The following is a 25236-nucleotide window of genomic DNA, read 5'->3' as shown; positions in this document are numbered from 1 at the left end:
AGGTTAGAAATTTTGTTTTATTTCAATTCCAACATTCTCTTTTCAACAAATTCCACCCAAAATACGATCCAAGTTGTGTATTCTTAACAGTTTAGATTAGTTGCAACTTGCATGATGCAGTGTCAAAGCTGTAGCGAATTCTATTGCGATTATGGCCTTGTAAACGCCCTCAACAGTTGATAAAAAAAATATTATTATTTAATGGGTTCAAATCATTCATAGACAAATATTTATGTAAAAGTTTTAATGATACAGTGGGATTAGTTAGTAGTAAGCTTGGTGTTGGGAAATCTACGATTTACAGATTTGTTTGTATACCTGGATGAAAATCTATTTCCTCTGAAGTTTGATCAATTTTATTTCTAGACCTCTGGTATACGGAGTGTTATGGGACTTGATGAAAAAAATTCGGGAAAATTATCATAAATTACTTACATAAGGAAAAAATTGATATGTACAACAATTTAGTTGGTTAGCTTACAACTTATCAAATAAAAATTATAATAAATGTTCGAAGTTGGCACTTCTGCACACTTCTCGAGTTTACGGAGGATATATCTTTGAAATTGGAAGAGCATTCCAAGATTCTGCCTTATAGTGTCACACTGGAAGTTTATTCTATCGTTCCTTGTGTTTACCTATGTTGCATATACCAAGCTTTTGAGATATACTAAAAAAAATTAATCCATTCTATTTAATTCAGGGGAACATGGTGACCGATTGAATTGATCTCCCCCACTAATTCGTCTATTAGGAAAAATGTTATTAAGATGATCGTGCATGAACCACATGTCTCTGTGAAAGTTTAGAGGAATAGCACACAACATGGGAGGGAAATCATGTTGGAAAATATTCTAAGTATCGCTAACCATTCAGGTTATTATCAAAAAAATATGGATCTACTAGATTATTACCCACTATTCATGCTGACACATTAACACAAAATCGATGTCGATTTTTTATTTAAATTGTACCATGAGGATTTTCATCTGTCCATAAATCTAAATTATAGGAATTAATAAAACCATTTCATGTGAAACCAGCTTCATCAGTAAACAGTAATTTTATAACAAATGTATCATCAACTTGTTGTTTATATATAAACCAACTAGCATAGGCCAGTATTGCTGGATAATTCTCTACTTCCATGATTTCCCACCCATGTTATGTGATAACCTTCTAAACATGTGTTTCATGCACGATGGCCACGTTCCCCCGAATTAAATACAATGGATTAATTTTTTTGGAAGATACCTCATAAGCTTGGTATAGGCAACACAAGGAACGAAATGATCGATAGAATAAACTTCCATTGTGACAGGCAGAATCTTGGAATGCTCTTCCAAGTTCGAAGAAAAATCATCTGTAGATTCCGAAAGTGTGTAAAGTCCAAAGTGATCATTTCAATTTTTTCCTCATGTAAGTAACAGTATGTTCGATAGTAAGCAATTCAATTGGAAATGTTTGATTGTGTTTTAACACCTCCTGTAACTATTTTCAATAAATAATTACAATTTATGATAATTTTCTTAAGAATGTTTCTTTATGGCAAACGGTCCCTGTAAAAGTTAAGAATTGTTAACCATTGGGCATGATCTGTCCCTGGTCTTCAGATAGTAGTGTAGAATTATTTATTCTGTCAGACATACTCGATGGCCATACCTAATCACCCATCAAAATTTTATAATATTCGAATGTTTAATTTAGAAAATATACTTACAATATAAGTTCTGATTTTTCAACTTTAAATGCATATAACTCAGAAACAAGAGGTCGTATGAGAATTTTTTTATGTTGGTCTATAATTTTTAAAACATGCTCGTTTTCCCTTTATATATCACATTTTTCTACATTATTACATAACCTTTCAACGAAATCAAATTAAACTGTACAAAACTATAATATAAAAAAAGAAGTTGCAAGAAATGAAAATAAATGTTTTGAAGCGAGATAATATCCACCCAGAGTGTTGAAAACTACTGAAATATCAAGTTTCTTCAATTATCTAACATCTTTTTGAATAATTCGAAAAAAAAATCCATAAAATTGTCAATAAATATTATTACCAAAATTTTTATAAAATTAGTGTACCCTACAAAAAGCGTTAGTAATTATTTTCATTAATAATCCATCACCACCAACCACCTGATCCGAAAGCACAATGATGAAAGGACAGGTTAAGAAAAATATAACACAAAAACAATGTCTAAAAGCCCAAAATAAAATGTGATTTAATACTCACCAAGCTCAGGTATTTCTCTTTTTTGTATAATATATTTTTTAATAGGACTGTTTCCGTCAAAGCCAGGTGTCCAGCTTATATTTACTGCCCTCTGCGTTCCTTTATCTAAACGTTCTGCTTTAACGTTTGAAGGAGAGAATGGCAATTCTATTACTGATAATTTCGCTGATCGGGTTTCATTACCACCAGGTGATTGTACTGAGCAAGTGTAGAAACCCACGTCAGATGCTCTGACAGCCTCTATTTCTAAGGTTCCGTCACTCAAAATGCGAATTCGTTGAGACCCATGGGGATTTATTAACCTGAGGAAGTTGAAATAATAATTTTTATAATTTCGAAATATATTATTGATTTTTTAGATAGCCACTAAACAACGTAAAACTTGAAAAAAGGTGAAATTTTTATTATGAAGCAAAAATATTAATAATCATAATTTAAAAATCAAAAAATAAAACCCAAAGACATTACAAAAAACATTAATTTGATGTTTATATTCTTATGGCTGGTTGGTGTGTTATCGAGATCGTGAAAATTATACTGAATTTTATACAATGCTTTAAAGTGAAAGAAAAAGATCCATACTTCAGAAAAATATAAAGTTTTGTACTTAATTCTGATTAAAAAATTGATTCCTTAAAAAAAATACCGATTTTCATTATATATCCTTAAATAGTATTTATTATGTATAATTTTTATTAAAAAAATCATATTTCAATTATTTAACTTAACTAACCCACTCCCCGCTACAAGTTACCATCCAGAATTTGAAATAAAAAATTATGGTCATCTTAATTTATGGGGTGTGCAGATAATTTGCATTTTTTCTGCTGTTTTGCCAATGTAATATTCAAATGCATTTGAATATGAAAGTATTCCTTCTTCAAAATAAATCATTTTGAAAAAAATATTTTCAATTGATTGGTTTGATCAATCTCCCAATGGCTTCGAAGCTGAGATCATCCCTATTGTCTAAGCTCCACTATCAACACTATATCAAAAAAACGAATTTTGAGAAGCTCTATCATCACTGCTCTTAAGGTTTATCACAGCTCCAACATAAACGCACCCTAAGGTATAAGTACTAAGAGTAGGACATTAACATTTAAGTATTTCCATGTTAGTTAAGTTAGGCTAGAAATAAATTGCTTATCAAACTTCTTGATCCGATAGTAATAATAGAAAAATACCCTACTTCGATGTTTTCTTAATAAAAATATTCTTATGGTACTTTAACGCTTCTATAATAATGATAAATCTTTATTGAATACTTACTGTTTATCGCGAAACCAGTCTAACTGATATGGAACTGTTGGATCTGAAGAAATTTTGCATTGTAAAGTAGCTGTTTGGCCCAACAGAACTCTGGTATCCACTGGAGGCTGAACAATTTGAGTTCGAACTAAAAAATATGTGCAATCAGTTAGTATTGCATTATTATTACTATTATCGTTATGACTCTATTTGTACTTTCACTATATAATAATAATTCATTCAATGAAAATCTTATTGAATATTTGTCAAAAATTGTCAATATATAAATGCCTAAACTAAGTGAAATAAATGTTTTTTTCAACTAATTTATATTACTTAGTCATTGTTAAGTTATTGCATAAACCAGTTAATGTGCATATAAACAAGGTATTCTGCAGATTATCTGGCTAAGTCAATTAAAAGTGGAAAAATTGAAGCAATTATACATCAACTAGATAATCTGTAGACTAACGAACATGCATATAGTAAATTCCATAAAACAGGTTTCATTTAAATAAAACTTCATTATTTATTATAATTTCTGAGACTTGGAAATAAAAGAATAAAAAATAAAAAAATTGAAATGTAACTCAACTGATAAAATATAACAAAGCAAATCAATTCCAGGACCTCGAATTACTTATTATTGCAACCTCAAGATTGGTGACATCTCGAATCATACACAAAATTATTTTTAAGAAAGCATATCTATTAGTTGCACATTTTAATTTGCAGTCACATTGTCAGAGGTCCAAGCCATGACTTATTTGACATCAGGAACATCATCTTTTGCTATCCACTTTTCTTAGCAAAAGCTAAATTGGGATCTTGCATACAATTGATTCAAAATTTAAGTTTTAGTGGCCAGTTGGTAGAGTTAATCATCAGATTTTTCAAGAACTATGGTTAAAATTAAACGAAGATCAATTTTTAATCTGTCAATCATAGTTGCTTCCTATAGGATGATTAGCATCATCTCCTTGGCTTGTTTTTCTAAACCCTCCTTGGCCTTATCACGCTTTTGGTTTCAATAGTTTTTCCAAATTTTTTATAATTTTTGTTGTTGTAACTTTCTGCTTTAGACCTTGTATTACCACAAATTGCATGAACAAACAAAAATTATATTCAATGCAGGTATGAACATCTTATGAGTTTTTATAACAAACGATACACAGGACTGATTTGATAACCTGTTTGTTATGTATTAGAGTTAAATTAGAATTAATATGCTCTTCAGCTAGTTCTTGATTTTTTTAAAATAATTGATTTGAGATAACTTGATCTTGAACAACAGTAACATTACTATTGTCTTTAGTGAGTGGCTCTTTTGAATGTGTAAGATTTCGTCTTGATTGTCCTGTACTCACTACATTAGAGTCCTCAATACTTTGAATTAATGAAGACTTTGAAGGTGTATTTTTGGACACATGTGTCACCTAATTTTTCAAGATCTGAGCAAAACAAAAATGTTTCGTTCACAATCTTCCACAATTTCGTTACTATGCAAACTAACTAGAAACTTTTTTAAGTTTAATTTGATAATTTACCAGACAGTATCATAAAATATGCAGATTACCTAGTTAATGTGAATATTAACATATTCTGAATTATAAGGGTAACATAATAATATACATTAAATGGACAAATTCTTTCTAGATATTTACAAGAAATGTCATCATATGTTGAATTTTTTTGTGGCAGTTATTATCTCAAACTCATGTCTCTATAATTTGTTGATTGTACTTAAGAATACATTAAAGTCACAATAATTAAAAAATATGAATTATAATTCGCCGAACCTAACCTAGTTATTTCAAAATACAATTACAGGTTGTTTCAAATAAATGATGCAATATTTTATCATTAATAAATTAAGATTTATTAATTGGAAATATTACACTGAAAGGTTTTAAAACCCAGTTGAATCCAGCAATACTTCTACCAACATATTTTCAATTAATAAGGTTAATTCAGTTGCTTTTACAACAGTTATTGTTCATTTATAATGAATTTAGAAGTTATAAAAATTCATTTATAAAGTAATGGTATCTATCTATTTAACATACAGATTCAAATTAAGCGTCCTTTAAACGTTTGAATAAAATTAGCATAACCGTTATTACCTTCAATATAATTATCTTCATAGTAAATAGCTTGTCCGTGATAAATATTAAGTAATAAAGGTAGTAAGTAAAACATTTGAATACATCCAAGTAAATAAAACACAAAAGCATCACTGAACTTCTAAAAAAGTACTCTGTTTACATCAACATAAAAGTTTTAAAACTAACAGTTCTAAACAGAAACAGATGTTTCCAAGGAAACATGCGATCAATCATTGATACCAACATAATATATTCAACTCATTTAATCAACCGACGACACTAATGTTATACTAGAATGACAATAAGTTAACAATCACGAATTTATGTTTACAATACAGTTTATTTTAAGCCATTTGTGAGTTATCATTTCAATCGGATAAATAAAAATTTATAAATACAATTTTTATGATCATGGTTTATTTTCATGGTTCATTAAACAGGTAATGGTAATAAAAGTTTTTGACAATGTTGATTTTTATAAAAACCGCGAAAATACAAAAAGATATAAATTTGGAGAACGGTATTTGTTAAAAATCTTAATGATATAGTACTTTAGTGCTACTATTTCTTTACTAAAATACTAAAAAAATTTATTACTTCCTTAATCATGGATCTAACTGATTATTTTAAGTTGGTAGTATGTAACTGGTATTCTAATGGACAAAAAATGTCGAACTTTTGGAGGTAATTTATTTTACAGAAAAAACAATGAAAATTAACAAACCCTCGATAACTCAATCAATGTGTTCCAATTATTTTATTTTTAATAATTATTGATAGAAAAACAGAAAAAAGGGGATTTTATACGTCCATTTCCTCATTTTCTGCGATAAATTTAGATTGTAAAATCCAACAATGATAAAGATAGATTGTACTCAGACAGTAACATGTTTGAGTAACATCATTTTCGCCTGTTTTGTTTTAACAAAGTTGGAATTTCTGGAACCGTTGGCGATATTCATAATGAATACTATATATGTAATACTCCTATATGGAAAAAAAAACGTCCCTACGATACGGTGCCGACAATATTTATTTTCTCTCTCGTCGAGACACTTTATCTATCCTGCTCATCCTTCGTGCGCGCAAAAGAAGCGACCGGAGGAGAGAGAGAGAGAGAGAGAGAGAGAGAGAGAGAGAGCTATACACTATTTGTTTCACTTCACGGAACACCTCCCATTTATAGGAACTGTCCATATAGAAATACAGTAGAAGTCCGAAAATCCGACACGTTCGTGACCGGCTCGGTGCCGGGCGGTAATTATAGGGTTAAGTTAATAATTAAATACAAATACATACAACAAAGTTTATTTTACATTTCATATAATGTATGTACATGTAATGTAAACTTAGATTTAAAAAAGTCACGAATGTCTTTTTGTTTTTTTGACTTTTGGCATTTAGTATAAAATTTATTTCTAATGATATGGAAATCAATAAATTCTGAAGCACTGTAGCTAGTACTAGCCTCAGCGAAAAAGATAAACTTATTTAGTGATTCTGCAGCTTCCCAAAAGGGTCACTCGGTGGTTTTCAGACACATAGCAAAACTGTTAATCTGTCTTTGTTTTTTTTTTAAACACTTGGCTGTTTTTTCTCCTCCCCCAACTAGTGTAGATGTTGGTAAACATCGCCACAATAGCCCTGTTTCATAAGTTTTGTAAATCTGTTCAGGTGTTAAATCATTATCAGTCACGATTTTCTCAGTTTTGGTTTGCTGAATGTGTTTCTCCAGTTACATCAAGTTTTCGAATTCCATGCCGAAACTTAAACCATTAGAATAATTACTTTCACTTTCAGCAACTCCTAAACCTTGGGCCGAATTTCTTAACCTTTTCAACAATCATTGGCGCTGTTACGACAATATTCATTTTCTCTCTCGTTCGAAACAATTTATCTATACTACGCATGGTTGAGAATGCGCAGAACCGAGCTGGAACCTCGTTGTCGTTCTGTCTTCCGTAGTCGAAACAGCCTTCCACTTATAGAAACTGCCCATATAGAAGTATTACATATATGCTGAATACACTGTTTACACCACCACTACACCAACATTAATAATTAGACTGTTTGACGCGCGTTTCTATAACTAAGTTATTGTCTTCAAACAGTGAAATTGTGAGTGTCGGTGTAGTGATGGTGTAAACAGTGTTATTCAGTACCGTTTTGTTTTCTTGAATCAGGCGTCTACTTTCAGTACATTTTATAATTATGTAGATATCGAATACTATATTACATTATTTTATTTCAATAATCATCATGATAATAGTAAAATGAAGACACGATTGGAAGAACTACAGTCTATGAACAAGAAAAATGATATGTAGGAGCAAGATGATTCGCTCTTGAAGAATAGTGGACGTAAACGACGAAACCAGTTGTTCATGTTTCATTTATCATAGATTTTTTTCCTATGGTTTTCAAAATATTTTTTTATTTTAATATTGACAAAATTTTTAAAATACCAAACTTCCAGAGAAGGAAAAAATTCAAATTAATTTTTGTGAAGAATTTTCTATAACTATATCCACTCATCGTTGGGAAATCTTGATGCAGCGTACAAATTTAAAAGTTCTTTCTCAAACTCGTTGGTTTGCTCGACATGGTGCCTTTTACGCGTTAGAAAAAGAATGGTGTGCAATAATTGATGCACTTGAATTTATTGCTGAAAGCAATTTCAGTCTTTAACGCTGATAGTAAGGTGCCTTAAGAATCTCAGGCTGATTTATCATCAGTTGTACTGATCTATAGTTCTCAGGATCTATTCCTTCAGGACATGAGAGACAGATAATTTTCTGAATATGAAGAAAAAGCTAAAACACTATCTGTTGTCCAAGATTATTATAGTTATGATACCTTTTTCTGGACAAGGCAATTTTCGCATAAATGTTTAGTATCCTATATTAGATAGTCTGAGTGTGCGATTGGCCGGGCGTAAATGTGTATATGAAAAGCTTTACGAAAATTTTTATTTCTTCGATAATTTAAACAAACGAAATGAAAAATATTGCCAATAAACTAGTCGACAAGAATCCTTGGGATTTAGAAGAGACATTTAGGTACTCAAATATTCTTCAGCAAATACTGAAGTTGTACGCATAATATTTGATCAAAATAACAATAAAAAAATCTAAATCCAAAAATTTTCCCAGTTGATTTACTCTATTAAAAAAAAATGAAACATTCAAATTGAGGGTTTGGGTGAAGAAATGTAAATATTGAAAAAACGTTTGTATTAATGTCATTTCAAAATAAAAATAACAATTTGAATATCTTTCATTTTTTTATTTAATAGACTAGGGGCATCGCAAAAATTTAATTATATAACGACCACCCTAGTAAATATTTATTTGTTTTTTTAATTTCTCATTTCTTAGACCTTTTGATATGTTTATGCTTCTATATATTCTTAATTTTAGGTCTTTTCTGATTCAAAATTAGTTTCTTTTATAATTTTTAAAAGACAAATAAAAATTTGACGTTTCGATTTTTTTTAATCTTATAGACAGAACATTTCTCAATACCATATGTAGAAGGAGTTTCCCAACAACAACTATTTCAATAAATATGATATTGCTATAAGTCATGAAGAATATAATACGTTATCCAAATATTTCCCCAAAAACCAAAAGAAGTAATTATTTATCAAGTACCTTGTACTAATTGTGACGCTGTCTATATAGGGCTGCAATCACGATCCATGAAATAGAGAAAAAACATAAATTCAATTATATAGAGATATACACGAAAAAAGGAATTTTTAGAAATGGTTCACATTCATAAGAATGAAAAAGCTATAAATGATAAAAAATACCTTAATAATTTAAGTAAAATTTGTAACTTCTATATTTTGTAAATTCTAATACAATTACAAATAATTTAATTCAAGATGTAAAAACTAAGGCAAAATTAATTTTTCTTGTTAAAACAGATTTCTATTTTGATTTTATTGTTATTTTGATATTCATGATGTAGGTGTCAATATCATATTTTGATAAAGACTAAAAGAAGTTGAAACTATTATAAAAGAAACTAATTTCAAATCAGAAGAGACCAAAAATCAAGTACATTTGAAGCATAAATTTATTTATGTTTATACATATGAACATGCAAATTTATTAAACACATTTTTAAGCACAGACATGGCAAGATACTAACCCAAAACTTGTAAATAAGCTGATCCCCTAACTTTGCCAGCTTCGTTGGATCTGATACACGTGTACTGGCCAGCATCTGTTTCTTTAACAGCTGCTATCAGTAAATCTCCAGTATCTAAAATCTGTACTCTACTAGACGTAGCCACTTCCTTTTCACCTGAAAACATTAGTAGCAACACAACGCAACGACATATTCGCATGCATTTTATAACATTAAGCTGTTCGCATGAAATGATAAAAATTCTGGTTATTTTGTGTCTAACATGAAACAAAAGTGGGTCTTAATATAACCAAATACCCAAAAATATACAAAAATTAATAGAAACAAAAGATATAAGTATTTTTTGGCGGTGAATGCATATTTTTTTTAATGATTGAAATTTTATTTCATTTGGATCTTTATTTATTGTTATGTTTGTTTTTTTAGTTTTTACAAGCTTTTGTCTACAAATTGTATCAATTTTTTGACAATAAAGAATTTCTCTCTCAATCTAGGATCAAAGAATCGTGATCTGAGATTATTTGATAATTCGAATAATATTTGAAATGTATTTTTATAATGAAGAACCTGTTTAATAATCTCATAATCTCATATTTAAAATGTTTTTTCATATGTGGAAATTCTATTTAAATATGTCGTAACTCGTTAAAACTATTCTCTAATTCTACGAAAGGTGCAACTACTTCATTTTCTTTTAATCATTCTCTCTTTGTTTATTGAGGATGCAGTACGTTTTTATAATAAATAATAGAGAGAGCGATAAATATGAAATTCGTTTATTGTTAAGACAATATTGGAGGAAAAGGTTAGAAGCTGGATTTATAAACTCTTTCATTCGCGCCTAGGTTAACCCTCTCGTTTGCGTTCGCGTTGGAAACTATATACAAAGTTTTTGACGTTCTTTTGTCGTTGGCCCTATTTTTACCAACTACAAATATCATTTCACAAAACCACAATAGTTATTTACAAGTCCGGGAAGTGTTTTTGTACGGTACGTGATAGATGTTTATGGACGAGGCGACGAAGGAGCCGAGTCAAGAATATCTAAACTACACGGACGTACAGTTTTGCAAATACAGGAGTGAAGTCGAGAAACGTACAAGAGGCACAAAGTTAAAATGAGAAAGTATTCGGATGACAAAGAGGGTAATATGCGCTTGGTGAATTAGTACGGTAAATAATCAAAATAATAAATTCTGTACCCCATAATAAAATATATATTCTATCTCCGTATCCAGTAAAAACAATGAAAGTAGGTACCCACCCAATGCTGTTCACTAACAAAAGAACTGACAATAGTAGTAAAGTATACCTGCTTGAGGGACCGTACTAATCCCTACTACCATCATCTAGTAACGCGCATTGACGAGCGTGGATATTTCACATTCATTCCTGTATTGGCCAATATGTTTTTTTTTCATATTGTTTTCGGTCTTAAATAAAAAGCAAAATCATATTAAAAATATGAAATGTTATATTTGAAAATTTTACAGAAAAATAGCTCCTTTGATTATTCTCGTATTATTATTATAAAAAATAAAAATTTAACAGATGTCACTAAGGTAACATTGTAAACAACGGCGGAGAATTCAAGAGTACTGTGAAGTACAAGGATACCTTGAAGTGCAATTTTCCGGACACAAATTAGTACTGTAATGTCGACTTTACAGTACAGTATGAAAAATAATTATTTGTATGCCAAAGACTGAAAGTGCTACTTTGTTGGATGTGTCTGACAACTGCGAGACGAGCGAGTCGAGGCGAGTAACAGACGAGTCCAACAAAGTAATATTTCAGCCGCCACGTACACAACAACGCATAAGATCCAAAACTTTTTCAATTACACTGAAATTAAAGTTTTTGATTTTTTTTGCAGTGTACCCTTTGTTTTGTTTTGGATATTTGTTGATGTAAACATCTTGTTTTATTGCGAGAGTACTTTCAGTCATCGAGAATGTAGACCATAAAGTAGAACTTTTCCAGATTTTAGATTTTTCTGAAAAATAAGCGAGCACTACGTCTTTTTGTTGTTGATTATTGTTGTAAATTGGATGTGTTGAAAATGTTATTTGCTACAATTATGTTTCCGATTTTTTCTATATTTTTGGGACGCACGTTCGGGGTAAAGGAAAAGAGGGGTGTAAATAATCAGTTTATCGACCAGTATAATTTTTACAATTGAAAACATGAATTTTCTTTTCTTTTCAGTACACTTTTAAAAGTATTTCAATTATGTTTGCTCGGAACGTTTAGCCGATTCTCTCCTACCTCTTCGCAGGTATAAAACGAAAAATACCGTTCCTACGAAAAATTGATGACAATCAAAGTTGTAGAAAATTTAATTTTAAACAACTTGGTTCATTACAATTTTTCGCATAAAATTGAAAATAAACGAGTTATTCAAGAGACAAAAAATAACCCTCTAATCAAGATGGCGGATGCAGCATCAAGTCTGGTTCTTCTACTTTTTGAATTTAGACTACCAGTAACCCTCCCCCAATGAATTCCGAAGGAAATTTGCTGCTTGAATTTTCGTGAATCTAAATGACTAATCCGATTGGGCTATAAGGAACAGTCTCTGATGTGGAAACTCGGACCTTAATTATCGGCTGCCAATAACGAGATTATTGATGTTATTATGAGTATGGAAAGACCGTAAACTACTTATGAGAGCACACAATATAGTGAGCAGAATTTAGAATTTTATTACCCGTCAGTTATTGATAATACAATGAATCGAATGTTATTGAACGGGAAATTGTTTCGAATAGCAATGCTCTCAACAATAATTTTAAGAGATATTAGAACCATATAAAATGCCGTGAACAAAAATTACCGGAGTATCTAAAGCTTGACGATAACCTGCAATTTCATTCATCTTTTATAATGGTTTCAATAAAGTTATGAGTTGCTTCATCTGTCTCATTCTCCAATGTGAAATGTAAATGTTCCTTTGGGTAAAAGACTGACCAGAAATTACTTATGAGTAAATCAGGCAAATAGGGTGGATGTTCAATGACTGATACAGGATTTTCACAGTGTACGACTTAAGTTTTGAGATATTACAACACTGATGTGAATATGTCAAATCTGATATCCCAATTATTCATTTTGGTAAAAATATGGAATTAAATCGCGAACATTTTCGTGAGATGATTTTCTATGACTTTCGACGGTTGGTTAGGTTATGTTAGATGACTATAGCTTTGCGAGAAAGCTTTTTCAGGATTTCCCTGGTGATGAGCTCTAAACCAGGGACTTTTTTAGGATCTATGTTTGTCCTTGTTTCCGTAGAAACTTATTTTCGAAAAGTACGTATAAAATCTGTATCCTCCTGTTTCTGGTTATTACCAGTCTTGTGTTTTTTCACCTTCGTTGATCTGGAAGGCTTTTTTTTCCGCGACTCTATTTGCTTTTTGCTAATTATCTCGTGCTCGACTTCCAACTTCTTGGCTAATTAGTGGGTTATGTAAAATGGATTTTTTCAACCGTTTGGTTGCTTTCCAGCTGGATACGCTGGATTTCGCGTTTTAGTCGTTGTGTGGTATTGTTGTTTCATCATCTGGTGTTCTAGTTTGCTACCATAGTTTTCCTTTTCTCTGTTATAAGTTTCTCTATATATGATTTGTTAAGCCGTTAATCAATAAAATTTTAAGATATCTTGAGTCTGCCAACATCATCAACCACTATAATAACGGCTTCTGTAAAAATAGATCAACTGGAAATCTCTTGGTCTATGTAACCAGCGTATGGACTGAAGCTATAGAGAAATATGGGGAATTCAGAGCTATCGCACTGAACATATTGAAGGCTTTTGACAGAGTTTTACATACCAATCTTCTAAATTAATTAAGATCGTACGGTTTGTCGTCCTCACTTATCGACAGGCTTTATAGCTTTCTCAAAAACCGAACCATCCAGTTTGCTATTGATGGACATACCTGATGTTTCCCAAGGATGCATCTTGTCACCTACTCGCACACTGGTGTCGTCGTTGAAATAAATCACGGCATAAAGTTGACTAACCCCCAAATCCACAGGCAGCATTAGATCATCACCATCAATCCCGGTCTTGAAAACATTCTCGCGTAGGGTGGAAGCAATATGATCGAATTTAATGCAGCAAAAACCAGGCTACTGGGATAGTCATGTGGCCGATTTAGCAAAGGCAACTTCACAAAACCTTGGAACCCTCTTCAAGACCCAAAAACTTTATACCCGCAATAGCTTCTAACCCTCTACAAGGCCCTAGTTCTTTAGAAAATTGCTCGCACATTTGGAGCTAGGCTTCCAAGCATACCCTGAATTTACTCGACTCAATACAGAAGAGAGCAAGTCGATTTATAGGCGATCCAGAGTTGACCAGAAACTTAGACAACCGACCTGCCTTTTATCGATGTAACTACAGTAAATCACGACAAATGCTCTTCGGATCTGTTCGACATAACCCTGCTTATAGCGCTGTTTTTTCGAGATCTACGGACAGACGTGGCTCACAAGCACCGAGTTCGTAGACGTCCAGGACGTTAATTAATCGGGATTTTTTCTTTAGACAAGTGCAAGCCTCTGGAGACAGCTACCACGTCTTTCCCGAGCACTACAACCTACAGAAGTTGAAGATAAATATTTCTATGGCAAATCGAATGTCTAACTATTTACTCCGAGCACAATTTAACAGCAGGAAAAGCTTAGGTAGTTAATAGCATTCATTTTATGATTGGAGGTAAATTATTCAAGTGAAACATCATAGTTTAAATTCGTCGATTAATTTCAATAAAATAACGAATCAATACCAACGTTATTATGAAAAAAAAAGAATTTTGTAATATTTTTGGTATTTGGTTAAATTTAACTGCTACAATACTAATCTAAGTGATTGCTTACCATTGTGTACCCACGTAGTGTTTGGAATGGGAGCTCCAACAGCTCTACACGTGAGAGTTGCGTCCTTACCATCGAGAACAGTTATATTCGTAGGTCCAAATTCCATTATAGGTTGAGAAGCTGGAATATGATCAATTTTTAATTGTTTCTTGCTAATAAAAAAGCTAAACTGATTAACAAAAAATGGTGTTCAAAATAAAAAATCATGTTCAGTGATATAGCAGAAATTATAAACTACTATATCATTACACATGCCTTTCAAAAAAATATAATTGGGAAAAGACTGAATAAAATTACGTTAAAGTGGTTTCAAAAAAAGTACAAAGATATATAGAAAATTGATATTTTAATCAACTCATTAGGCCGTTGAGCACTGTAACCGCCACCGTCCTAAATCCTTGAAAGAAAATTGTACGCTTTTTTTCAGCGACTATGAATGTGTATATCGAGTTTGGTATATGTAGAAAAAGTGGAGTTTGAAAATGTTGCCCTCAAGGAATATTTTCAATTAGTAGTATAATTAGAACTTTGCTCTATAGCAACTGTAACAGTTTGAGGCTAAAATTTTTGTAATAAGCAACAGACAGATCCCAACTCAACGGAAGGAATTTTTTAGGTGATAAATATGTAATAAAAGCTACATAAATAAGCAAAAATGAAACAACGTAATGTTTCCTGATGATGTTAGGTGGTAAATTTTTATTAGGAATTGCAATTTATTGGACCGTGCCCTCTTCATATAACACTGTAAAATTTCCTATTTTTCAAGCACGTTTTTCTCTTTGAGGAACCACGCAATTAGGAAACCTCCCCAGATATTCTTCCACAATTTTTCTACAGTTTCCTTCACAAAAACCTAACAGCAATAACATATCCACTTGTTCGTTAAACGAGACTTTTCCAGTCATTAAAAAAATAACAATTTTATTATTAGAAGAACTGAATTATCAAATTTGATGTATAAATCCAACGCTATTCCGATGACCCCATGATATATCCCGAAAATGAAGATGGTCTTCGAAGATTATTAAACGTAAAAACGATGGAGGCTCCAATATTAACACAAGATTTAAATTTGCCGCCATTTATGCAGTAAAGTATTGACACCCCTAAAAAACAAATCGACAGCTGACAGTTTAGGGTTATTCCAAAAACAATGAATGTTCGGCGGCCCGAGTTCGGAAATTTCATACAAAATATGATCAGAATAATGTTTCAACTTCGTCAACTCTGAAGAGATTCATTAAAAATTCCGGGAGATTATCAAGCATCATCAACTGGATGATAATCTTTCGAGCAAAGACATCCTAAACGACGAAGCACATTTCCACTTTGATGGGTTCGTTAATCACCAAAAGTGTCGCTTTTGGGGTTCTAAGAACCCACATGTAATTATCAAAACACAAATACATCTACCACATCTCACTATTTGGTGTACAGTTTGGGCTGGATGTATAATTGGATCATACATTGATATCTCAGATATGTGGTTTCAACAAAACGATAACACATGCCATACAGCCTATGAAATATTTCAATTAAAGCTTAAGACATTTCCAGGTCGTGTAATCACTCTCTTTCGGTGATAAGCCCCCTAGATCACAATCAAAAGACTAAAAATTGTGTTTTCAATGTAATGAAAATCTTGCGTTAATTTTGGGTACCCATAACAACAGAGAATGGAATTCAAGTACCAACCAATTATGAAGTGGTAAAAGACGAGGTAAGAGGACAAGTAGCTAGAACAAATAAGGTCGTGGAATGTCTTCAGAACGTAGTTTGGCGAAACAAACACTTACGTAACACAAGAAACAAAGGCACAACTTTATAAAGCAAAAATCAGATCTATAAATTTATATACATATGAAACAAGGGCAGAGGCATCAAAAATAAAACATCTCTTATTTGATATACTCGAGGTTTGATATGTGAAGTTGGTTCCAAAATAAACCGATAAGAGATATTGATGAATCAATCAAAAAATTCGTTATACTCGTATGTTTGATTTGAAATATACAACAGCCTCCAAGATTATTCAATCTCTTAATCGAATTGTTTTTAAAGGCAATTTTTTTAAACGCGATGACCTTATTTGAAACTCCCTGGATAGGAATAGTAATTTAATTATATTTCAAGGTTTATAAAAATGAGTATTTCTAAAATAATTCCTTAAGAGTTTTATTGAGTACGAGTAGCTCATAATTCACCATTGTGAAAATTGGAATTGGAAATTAGAAATTTAGTCACAATCGATTTCACGGAAGACCAACGAGCGTTTTATGTGAAACAATGATTGTTACATCATTAGTCGGCTTCTATTAGCAATTACATAATATCGATCAGTATTAAAGTGTAAATTTGATTAAATCATGGGTTAAAAACTTGGAAGCAACTCGTATAACTATTTATAAAAACAAACATAGCAAGAGGAGCAAAGAGACTGGAGCGCAAGTGAACAAGATGACAGTAATGGCGGATCTTGAACAATTTAAACGTGGTCGTATAGACATCGATGATGGTGAATTTTCCAAAAACGTTGGCCATGTTTACAGGTAATATAATAATCAGATTTTTTGCGTTGATATGTGACAATGGGTGAAACATGGATCCATTATTTCACTCCTGAATCAAAACGATGACCATCTGAGTGGGCTGCAGCCGATGAACTATGTGCGAAATGTCCATTCAGTATTTTGGAATGCACATAGTATATTATCTATCGACTATCTCCAAAAGGGAGAGACAATCAATAGTGAATACTACATAGAGATCTCGGGAGACACAATATTAGACCTAAAAACAAGTAGAAAGATCAGACGTAGATAAGATTAAAGAATGTGTATCGCAGCGTACAAAACATTAAAACCAACATATAAGTCGAATGACAGACTGGTAAAAATAGCAAGTGATAAATCTCCAATTGGAACACGAAATAGGTGGAGTGACAACCTAGAGCCAGGATGAGAAAATATATCAAAGAAGCAACAAGTCATACATCTATTATAGAAAAAAGAAGATGTAAAAATTCGACTTTTTTGTGATTATTTTAATTAACATTGTGGAAAACATGTCAAGTTTATTGAAAAATTATATTATCCATGGTATGGTACTTAATTTTTTAAATTAACTAACAGACCAAAACAAACGTTCGTGAAATTGAAAAGTTCGCCCTTAATTAACTCCCCAGAATGGTTGGATGTTAATGTAAAATAATCAATATAGTAAATATTGATGGTAATAATAACTTTGTAGTGAAGTTAATTTTATATCAGTCATGAAAATCATTTCTTTCGAATGGTAAAAACGTAAGGGTCATCAGTATCTGCTCCTAACAAGTGACTTAAATTAGAAGTTTCTAGAAAAGTGACTGGAACGCAACTTTTACTATCACTTCATTTTCAAAATCACTTTGCAGTTATAATCTAGAAACACAGTCTGGAATCGTTACAACCTTTTTCGCTGGAAAGTTAAATACACTTACAACTGATTGGATTAAGTCAAAATAACATTTCGATCACCACTTGAACTTTTTAAATCGTAAAGTTACTTTTCAAATTTAATTAAACGTGATTCCCACTGTTTATGAATATTATGGAGTGGACTACTTCACAACAAAGTTGTACAATTGGTGGTGTTCGCGTGACAGCCCCTTCGTCTAAGTTCCGGCATCAGTTATATCACTTCCGATGCTACTTGGGATCCTCAACAGCTAGTTTACAGGCAGTGTCTGAAGACGGATTTATTTTTGGAATGCTGCAAATTGAAATACTCTCTGGAGTCAAGAAATCTCCATACCAACGAAGAAGATTGACTGACTCGCCCTTTAAATTTAGCGCCTTTATTTTAGTTCCATTATCTACCGTATCGTCTCTTTATGACTTGTACAGCAACCTCCATCAGTTTCCAACACACACTTGGTGTGAAAGTTTGTTTATTTTGCAAATTGGAACAGTGAAATCAGCCTCATCCAAAGAAATGGCATCGACCTCCGGTTGTGTAAGTTCTCAGTCAATTTACTATTATTTATCATTTGAATTTAGCTTTTTAAAATTATTATTCACCTGTATTGAGATATAAACATTTGTTTTGAAGAAAAACTGAATCAATTCAATTGATATTGATCTAGAAAATTACGTTTGGGCTGATGGTTTGAGCATTACTTATGATTTAGGAGAAAAAAAAAATCATTACTTCAATAACTATAGTAAATTTACGTATCATTTTTATAATTGAAAAAATCAAATTTATTTTAGCTAAATTCAAAATTTATTCTTTTGGTTCTAATTTTATTTAGGAATTTGTTAGCATTTTTGTCTTCTCAACCTCATTTTGATGTTTTTTTAGAGCACAAATTTTACTTCTTTCATTACTTGGAGATGAGGAAGAAAATGGAGAAAATTTGGAGGATGAAGATGTATTACAGCAGCGAGCAAACTTTTAGATGTATACGTTGAAGAACGTTTTGAGAATGGACCACAAGCTCCAGAAGTGTCAAAGGATGAGACAATGATGGATCGGTTGATTGCTGACTTTAAATTCCGTCGTTAGTATTCAAATATATTCACAAAAATTGTGGATATAGTAGTAAATAATGCTTGGTTACTTTATGAAAGAGACCACCCTTTCTCAAAAATTACTTTGAAAGATTTTAGAGTGCAAGTAGCTGAAGAGCTTCTTTTGTACCGTCGCCTCTAAAAAGGCAGACCTAGCTCTCGCTACCCCATACTTCTTAACCCAAATCAAGCAACCACATCAATCCAAGATATGTTTAGATATGATCAGCTGGGGCATATGCCATATTTCGATTCAAAAGAGAGATATAGAAACTGCCAAGTAGGGCAGATAACAGTCAATTGCCGAAAATGTAGAGTTAGGCTTTGTTTCACTTTCACTTTGTAATAAAAATGGTTTTAAAGCTTTTCATACAAGAAAATAAAGTTTCAAATTTTTTCATATTTCATATATTACTTGAGAAAAATTGATGTTTTTGTTTGTTTTGATTTTCAAGATTATTTTCTATATAACGCTTCAGTTTTTAACAATATATTTTTTATTATTTTTAATTTTAATCAGCTTAAGGAAAAATTTTTTTGTTTTAGATTTAATGGTAATATTTATGTATGAATACAAGGTTTGGTAATTATCTAGATTAGGTTACACACCTCCGATTTCGTTAAAATTTTAGTATGTTAGAGAGAAAATTATGCTGAACAAGAATATATATATATATATATATATATATATATATATATATATATATATATGCATCAAAATGTTCTTGATTTTAGGTCTCTTCTGTTTCAAAATTAGTTTTTTTGATAGTTTTTAAAAGAATGATAAATTTTGACGACTTCGCTTATTTTCTTTATTGTCGACCACCTCGTCAAGAAAAAATCATGGAAGAGTTTTCGATAACAGCAACCCCTGCTTGTCATTGGATTTCATTTTGTAGAGAAGTATGTAGGTTAGGTTAGGTTTCAACGATTAATTTAAATATTATAATCACTGAAAAATCATTACAATTATTTGACTCTTTAAACGCAAAAAAGTACCTGAAGGGATGATTTCCTCGCCCTATATATATATATATATATATATATATATATATATATATATATATATATATATATATATACCCTTGTTCAGCGTAATTTTTTTATAATATACTAAAATTTTAACAAAAAATATAGATAATTACCAAAGGTTTTATTATTTAAATTTATGTGAGTTTCAGCTTGAAATGAACCCAAATTATTCAAACTTACTTAAATCAAATTCACTATAACATCAACGTCTACATGATAAAAAAATGTTTATTTGCTTTAAATCATGAAGACTCCGCTCTACGGACTCTGCAGAGTGTTCGTATTATTCCGGGGGTGAAGAACAACACGTGTTCTGGGACTGCACTCGTTTCAACTTTTACAAAGTTGGTGAAACTGTTATTACTTTGTAAATTCAGTCAGAAACCTTATAAAATATTATGGTATGATTGGAAGACAACTGAAGATATTTAATAAAATTTCCGATGTGACGTGTACAAAAAGTAAAGCTAATTATATCAAAAAGCATGCTCAATTCAAAACCACACAATTATAAAATCATTTTAACAAAACAAATATTCTAATCTAAGTTTATACAAAATAAAACCATTCCGTACAAAAAAAAACTACTAAAAAATTGTGCAACTAGATTTGTAGGAAGTAAACAAATCAATCTACTGTGTAAAATATATATAGAGAGTAAAAAATTTGCATTCCAAAATTTTTGAAGAGCAAATCTTACATGGGGCGATATAACGAAAAGTCTTTTTGCTATGGCGTTCCCCGGAACTCCTTAATCTCACTATTTTAGCCGCTAAACTCCGTATTTTCCTTAGTTCTGTATCATTAAAGAGAGGAAAAACTGTTTAGAATTGTACAGACTATTATATAAAACACAATCTTCCTTTTCATTGTTGTGTATAATTGTTTTTGATCAAATAAAGATTATATAGAAATTGGAAGTTCTTTGAAATTATTTTCTACTAAAACTTAATAGTTACATTAATAACTGTATATACTATTTAATCAAAATTTTCACACTCTTTGACATATCACAAATCAAAATCATTTGCTATTCTCGCGAATACACCAACTTTGATTTATGATTGGTCTAAGAAGTTTGGTGATTTCAAGTAACGAAGTATACGGAAAGTTTTAAAAACTAATAATTTCAAGTTGTAACATGATTCGCTTCGGTGAAACTTCAAACAGAAATAACAAACAAAATATTGATGAAAATATACAACAATACAAAAAAATCGAAATCATACAGATAGGATTATGTTATGAAGTTCTATGTGGAACGCAACTACAAGTTAATAGAGCGGAAATGAAAAAGTTTGTAAGGAAACTATTACTACCTTCAAATTGAATATATTTTCACTGGAGAAATGTGGAAAGTGATGGAGAAAAATCGAACTAGAATGTGAATAAAACCGGACATTTTTACCCCTATATCTATGCGATTTTAGTACCCAAACTCAATAAGTCGTGTGACTTATGTGTGACACAAAGATAACGCTGCCATTGTCAAATCCATATGACTTATGACATTTCGATCCGTCAGAAAAAGAGACAGCCATTTAAGTGAAGCTGCTTTCGTTATTTTAAAACCAATTTCTTGTGTTATTTTTTCATCGCTTCTTGGCGAAAAAAATACTATATAAGTGTTATCTGGACTCTGATCAATCGAAAAGAACAATTTGTTATTGGTTTGCTGAATGTACAGACACCGACACACCGATGATTGTGAATGTTCTGATCTTCTTATTGAGGTGATTACTCCAAAAAACATCAAAAAAGTCCGCAATTAGAAAGTTTCTTTGAATGTGGGTGCCGCGTTTACTCACATTCGATCAAAAACAACAAACATGTCTACACGTAATAAATTAGATGTTTTGCGTCGATATTCGTCGATGGATGAAATATCTATCACTTCACTTTGGAATCAAAACAATCATCATCTGAATGGATTGCAACCTATGGACCACTTCCAAAGGCACAACAGTCAGTTGGGGAGGTTATGGCTTCAGTATTAAAAGGGAGAGACAATCAATAGCGATGATTATATGAAATGTTAGATCATTTGAGTGCAAAAATCAAGGAAAAACGGCCTCATGTGTCGAATAAGAAATCACTGTTTAACCAATACAATGCTCCTATTCACAAGTCAATGGAAACAATAGTTAAACTGGACGAATTACATTTCCTCATCCAACGTATAATCCATATCTGCCTCCCACTGACAACTGGCTATTCGATGATCTTAAAAAAATGTTCGCCGGTAAGAAATTCAGCTTAAATGAAAAAGCAATTGCCGAAACTGAAGCCTACCTCGAGGCAAAAGACAAATCCTTCTACAAGCACGGCATCGAGAAATTAGGAATTCTCTGAAGGAGATTACATTGATGAATAAAATCGATTCAATCTGCAACGACTTTATCTACATTGTCTAATTTCAATTGTAATGTGAAATTTACAAACAAAGAATGCAGATTGTACTATAAGTAAAAGTTCAATATTTTTAATACAAATCCTAAGAATACAATTAACATATTTATCTATCTCTCTATATATTATGTTTTTAAAACTAAATATCTAAAAATTGGGATGTACAAGGGTTGTCTGAACAGCAGTGGTGGATTTACCAGCAGGCTGAGTAGGTCGTAGCCTAGGGCGGCAGATTTCAATGAGCGACCGCATTTGGAGAAAAATTAAGCGCTTTTCCATTGGAACAAAGCACTTTCTTACAATTCGGAGATCGCCATGATTAATCAGTGATTTTTTAAAATTTGAAAAATTTGATGAAATCTTAATTGGAATCGATAGAACGATCAGAATAATTTAATGTTTGAAGATGATTTGATGCAAATGCTTCAATATTGGCTTCCAGTGCGTCAATCGTTTCTGGTTTTTCCCTATATACATTAACCTTAGCATGGCCCCACAAGAAATAGTCCAAAGGCGTTAAATCACACAGATGCGACAATTTTGCTTGTTGACTTATCCATTCAACCAGAAATGAGCTTTGTCACTGAACATAATTTTTCGATAAAAAAGTGGATCTCCCTCCAACTTTGCCAGCGCCCATTCACCAAATGTTAGACGTTGTGGAAGATCGTGTGGCTTAAATTCTTGCACCAGACATATATTATAAGGTTCTAAATCCAAATCCTTTCCACGTAGTGGAGTAACAGAGGCCCAATTGCCACAAACGCCGGGAAATCAACATTTCATGGTCACTGGCAGATACAACCGCCATATTTTCTTCGGTTGTCACTGTAAGTTTGCGTGATAGTGGTTTAATGATCAATATTGTAAACTGGGTTCGAAATTTAGTCACAAGCTTCCAAATAGTTCTCTCTGTAAGCCGACCAAACTGCCCGGACATTCAAAAGTGTGCGATGCACTCTCTTAATCGAGCAAGAATTTTGATAATAAAAATCAATAATTTTCAAGCGTTATTCGATTCATGATTAAATCATAGACCAAACTGAACAAGATTGACAATGACACAAGAAAAAAATCACTCGTTAGAATCACGAATCGCACTTTAAATTGATTGACTACCCACCAGCGATTTCTAATCTTAAAGTTTTGGATAGTTCATATAAAACTTCTTTTATAATTTCATTGATCAATATTTATAGAAGAAAAAATTATTGAAAATTCAAAATTTTTTTAGGTAGTTTAAACTTTTCAGTAAGCCCGCCATAGGTGTAAAATAAACACTGAACATATAATACAAAGTAAATACGACATGTATTCTAAAATAATAAGTGTTATTATTAAACTTTGATTAATCTGAAAAATGGTATTTGAATCGTGTTTTGTGCCAGGATGTGAAAAACGCCATGACTCAAAACCTGTTAAAGTTTTTTTTTTAAGATGACAAGAAATTTAAAAATACAACAGAAATGGTTTAAAAGTTTTGTTTTGTTTTTGTGGTTTTTGTTGCCTGGATCATTTTAATGTAAGTAAGATTGAAATATAACTTATTTCTCAAGATAATTCGAGTTTATTATACTTTATATATTTAATGTGATTATGGAATGAAATTATGGATTAATGTAAGAATTTAACCTATAAAAGGTTTATTCACTTTATTCTTATATATAGAAAAATGTTTTATTTATATGTAACTTATAAATAAAAACTGCATTATAATAGCATACGCTACGTTGCCGGCAACAATAACCTCGTGATCGTCGGTAACGTGTATGCTTCTGTACCTGTCGGTCATTCTTTACATATGAAAGAGAGCTACGAAAAGATCAGCTATTAAAATAAAAAAAGTTTTCAAACAAAAGTTTTTTGTTGACCTGCGTAATTCATGAAAAAGAAGAGTTGTGTTGAGGTTCATATTATCAATACGGGTATTTATTTTTATAGAATTAAGGGATCAGTAGTTGAAAGGTTGACTAAAACTTAATTTTAACGAATTAATTCAACTTACTTTTAACTTTGAGCCAACTTGATAAAGAGCTTTCACCAGCTTCATTCCGTGCGAAACACTGATACATTCCGTTATCATTAATCAACAATTTTTTAATTAATAAAGAATTGTCTTCTTGCACTTCATATCTAAAAAAAAAAAAAAAAAAATATTGTTTTTAATATTATTATACAGTGAGAATCTAAACTGATGTATAAATTATTTTTATATATACGTAATTATTTGATTTAGATTTGAACAAAATCAATAGCTACAACAGTTTTTAAAGTACACTGGCGAGCAAAAAATTCATAAATTGCGAATAATTTTAGCGTCAATATTGATAAGGATTAGTAGGAGTTAAAGCAATTTTTTTTCGAGACTTGACTGCTGTCATTAGCTGTGATTCGATGTATTAGAGTACTTCTTTGATGAAAAATGTGCCTTTGCGTATGTCGCATGCTCGTGATCAAGTCTCTAGCAGCTTCCATTATTTTTCTGATTTTAGCATCTCAAAGCAACTGGTTTTAACTTTAAAATTGGTTGTATGTGTTGCTTATAAAACTATATATAAGCTTAAATTTGTCAAAATATTGATGGATCGAATAAGTCTCTCTG

At 31.4% G+C, this 25236-nt stretch overlaps 1 protein-coding gene across 7 annotated transcripts in view; it reads right to left on the bottom strand.

The window, feature by feature from the left end:
* LOC130895974 (protein sidekick) overlaps window positions 1-25236 on the bottom strand; it is a 585707-nt gene that overhangs the window by 63248 nt on the left and 497223 nt on the right. For 2 of the 7 annotated variants that reach the window (XM_057803672.1, XM_057803671.1), the window contains exons 7-12: window positions 24640-24767; window positions 20926-21021; window positions 14641-14760; window positions 9757-9912; window positions 3515-3641; window positions 2243-2544 (exon numbers count right to left, since the gene is read on the bottom strand). In XM_057803672.1, the coding sequence (XP_057659655.1) occupies window positions 2243-2544; window positions 3515-3641; window positions 9757-9912; window positions 14641-14760; window positions 20926-21021; window positions 24640-24767 (929 nt within the window). The remainder of the gene's footprint in view (window positions 1-2242; window positions 2545-3514; window positions 3642-9756; window positions 9913-14640; window positions 14761-20925; window positions 21022-24639; window positions 24768-25236) is intronic. The other 5 variants (XM_057803673.1, XM_057803674.1, XM_057803677.1 and 2 more) reach the window with 3 other exon arrangements.

The sequence above is a fragment of the Diorhabda carinulata genome, chromosome 6 (assembly GCF_026250575.1).
Source record: "Diorhabda carinulata isolate Delta chromosome 6, icDioCari1.1, whole genome shotgun sequence".
In the NCBI taxonomy this organism is placed as follows: domain Eukaryota; kingdom Metazoa; phylum Arthropoda; class Insecta; order Coleoptera; family Chrysomelidae; genus Diorhabda; species Diorhabda carinulata.
The sequence above is the reverse complement of the archived record's forward strand: the minus strand, read 5'-3'. Positions and strand labels throughout refer to the sequence as shown.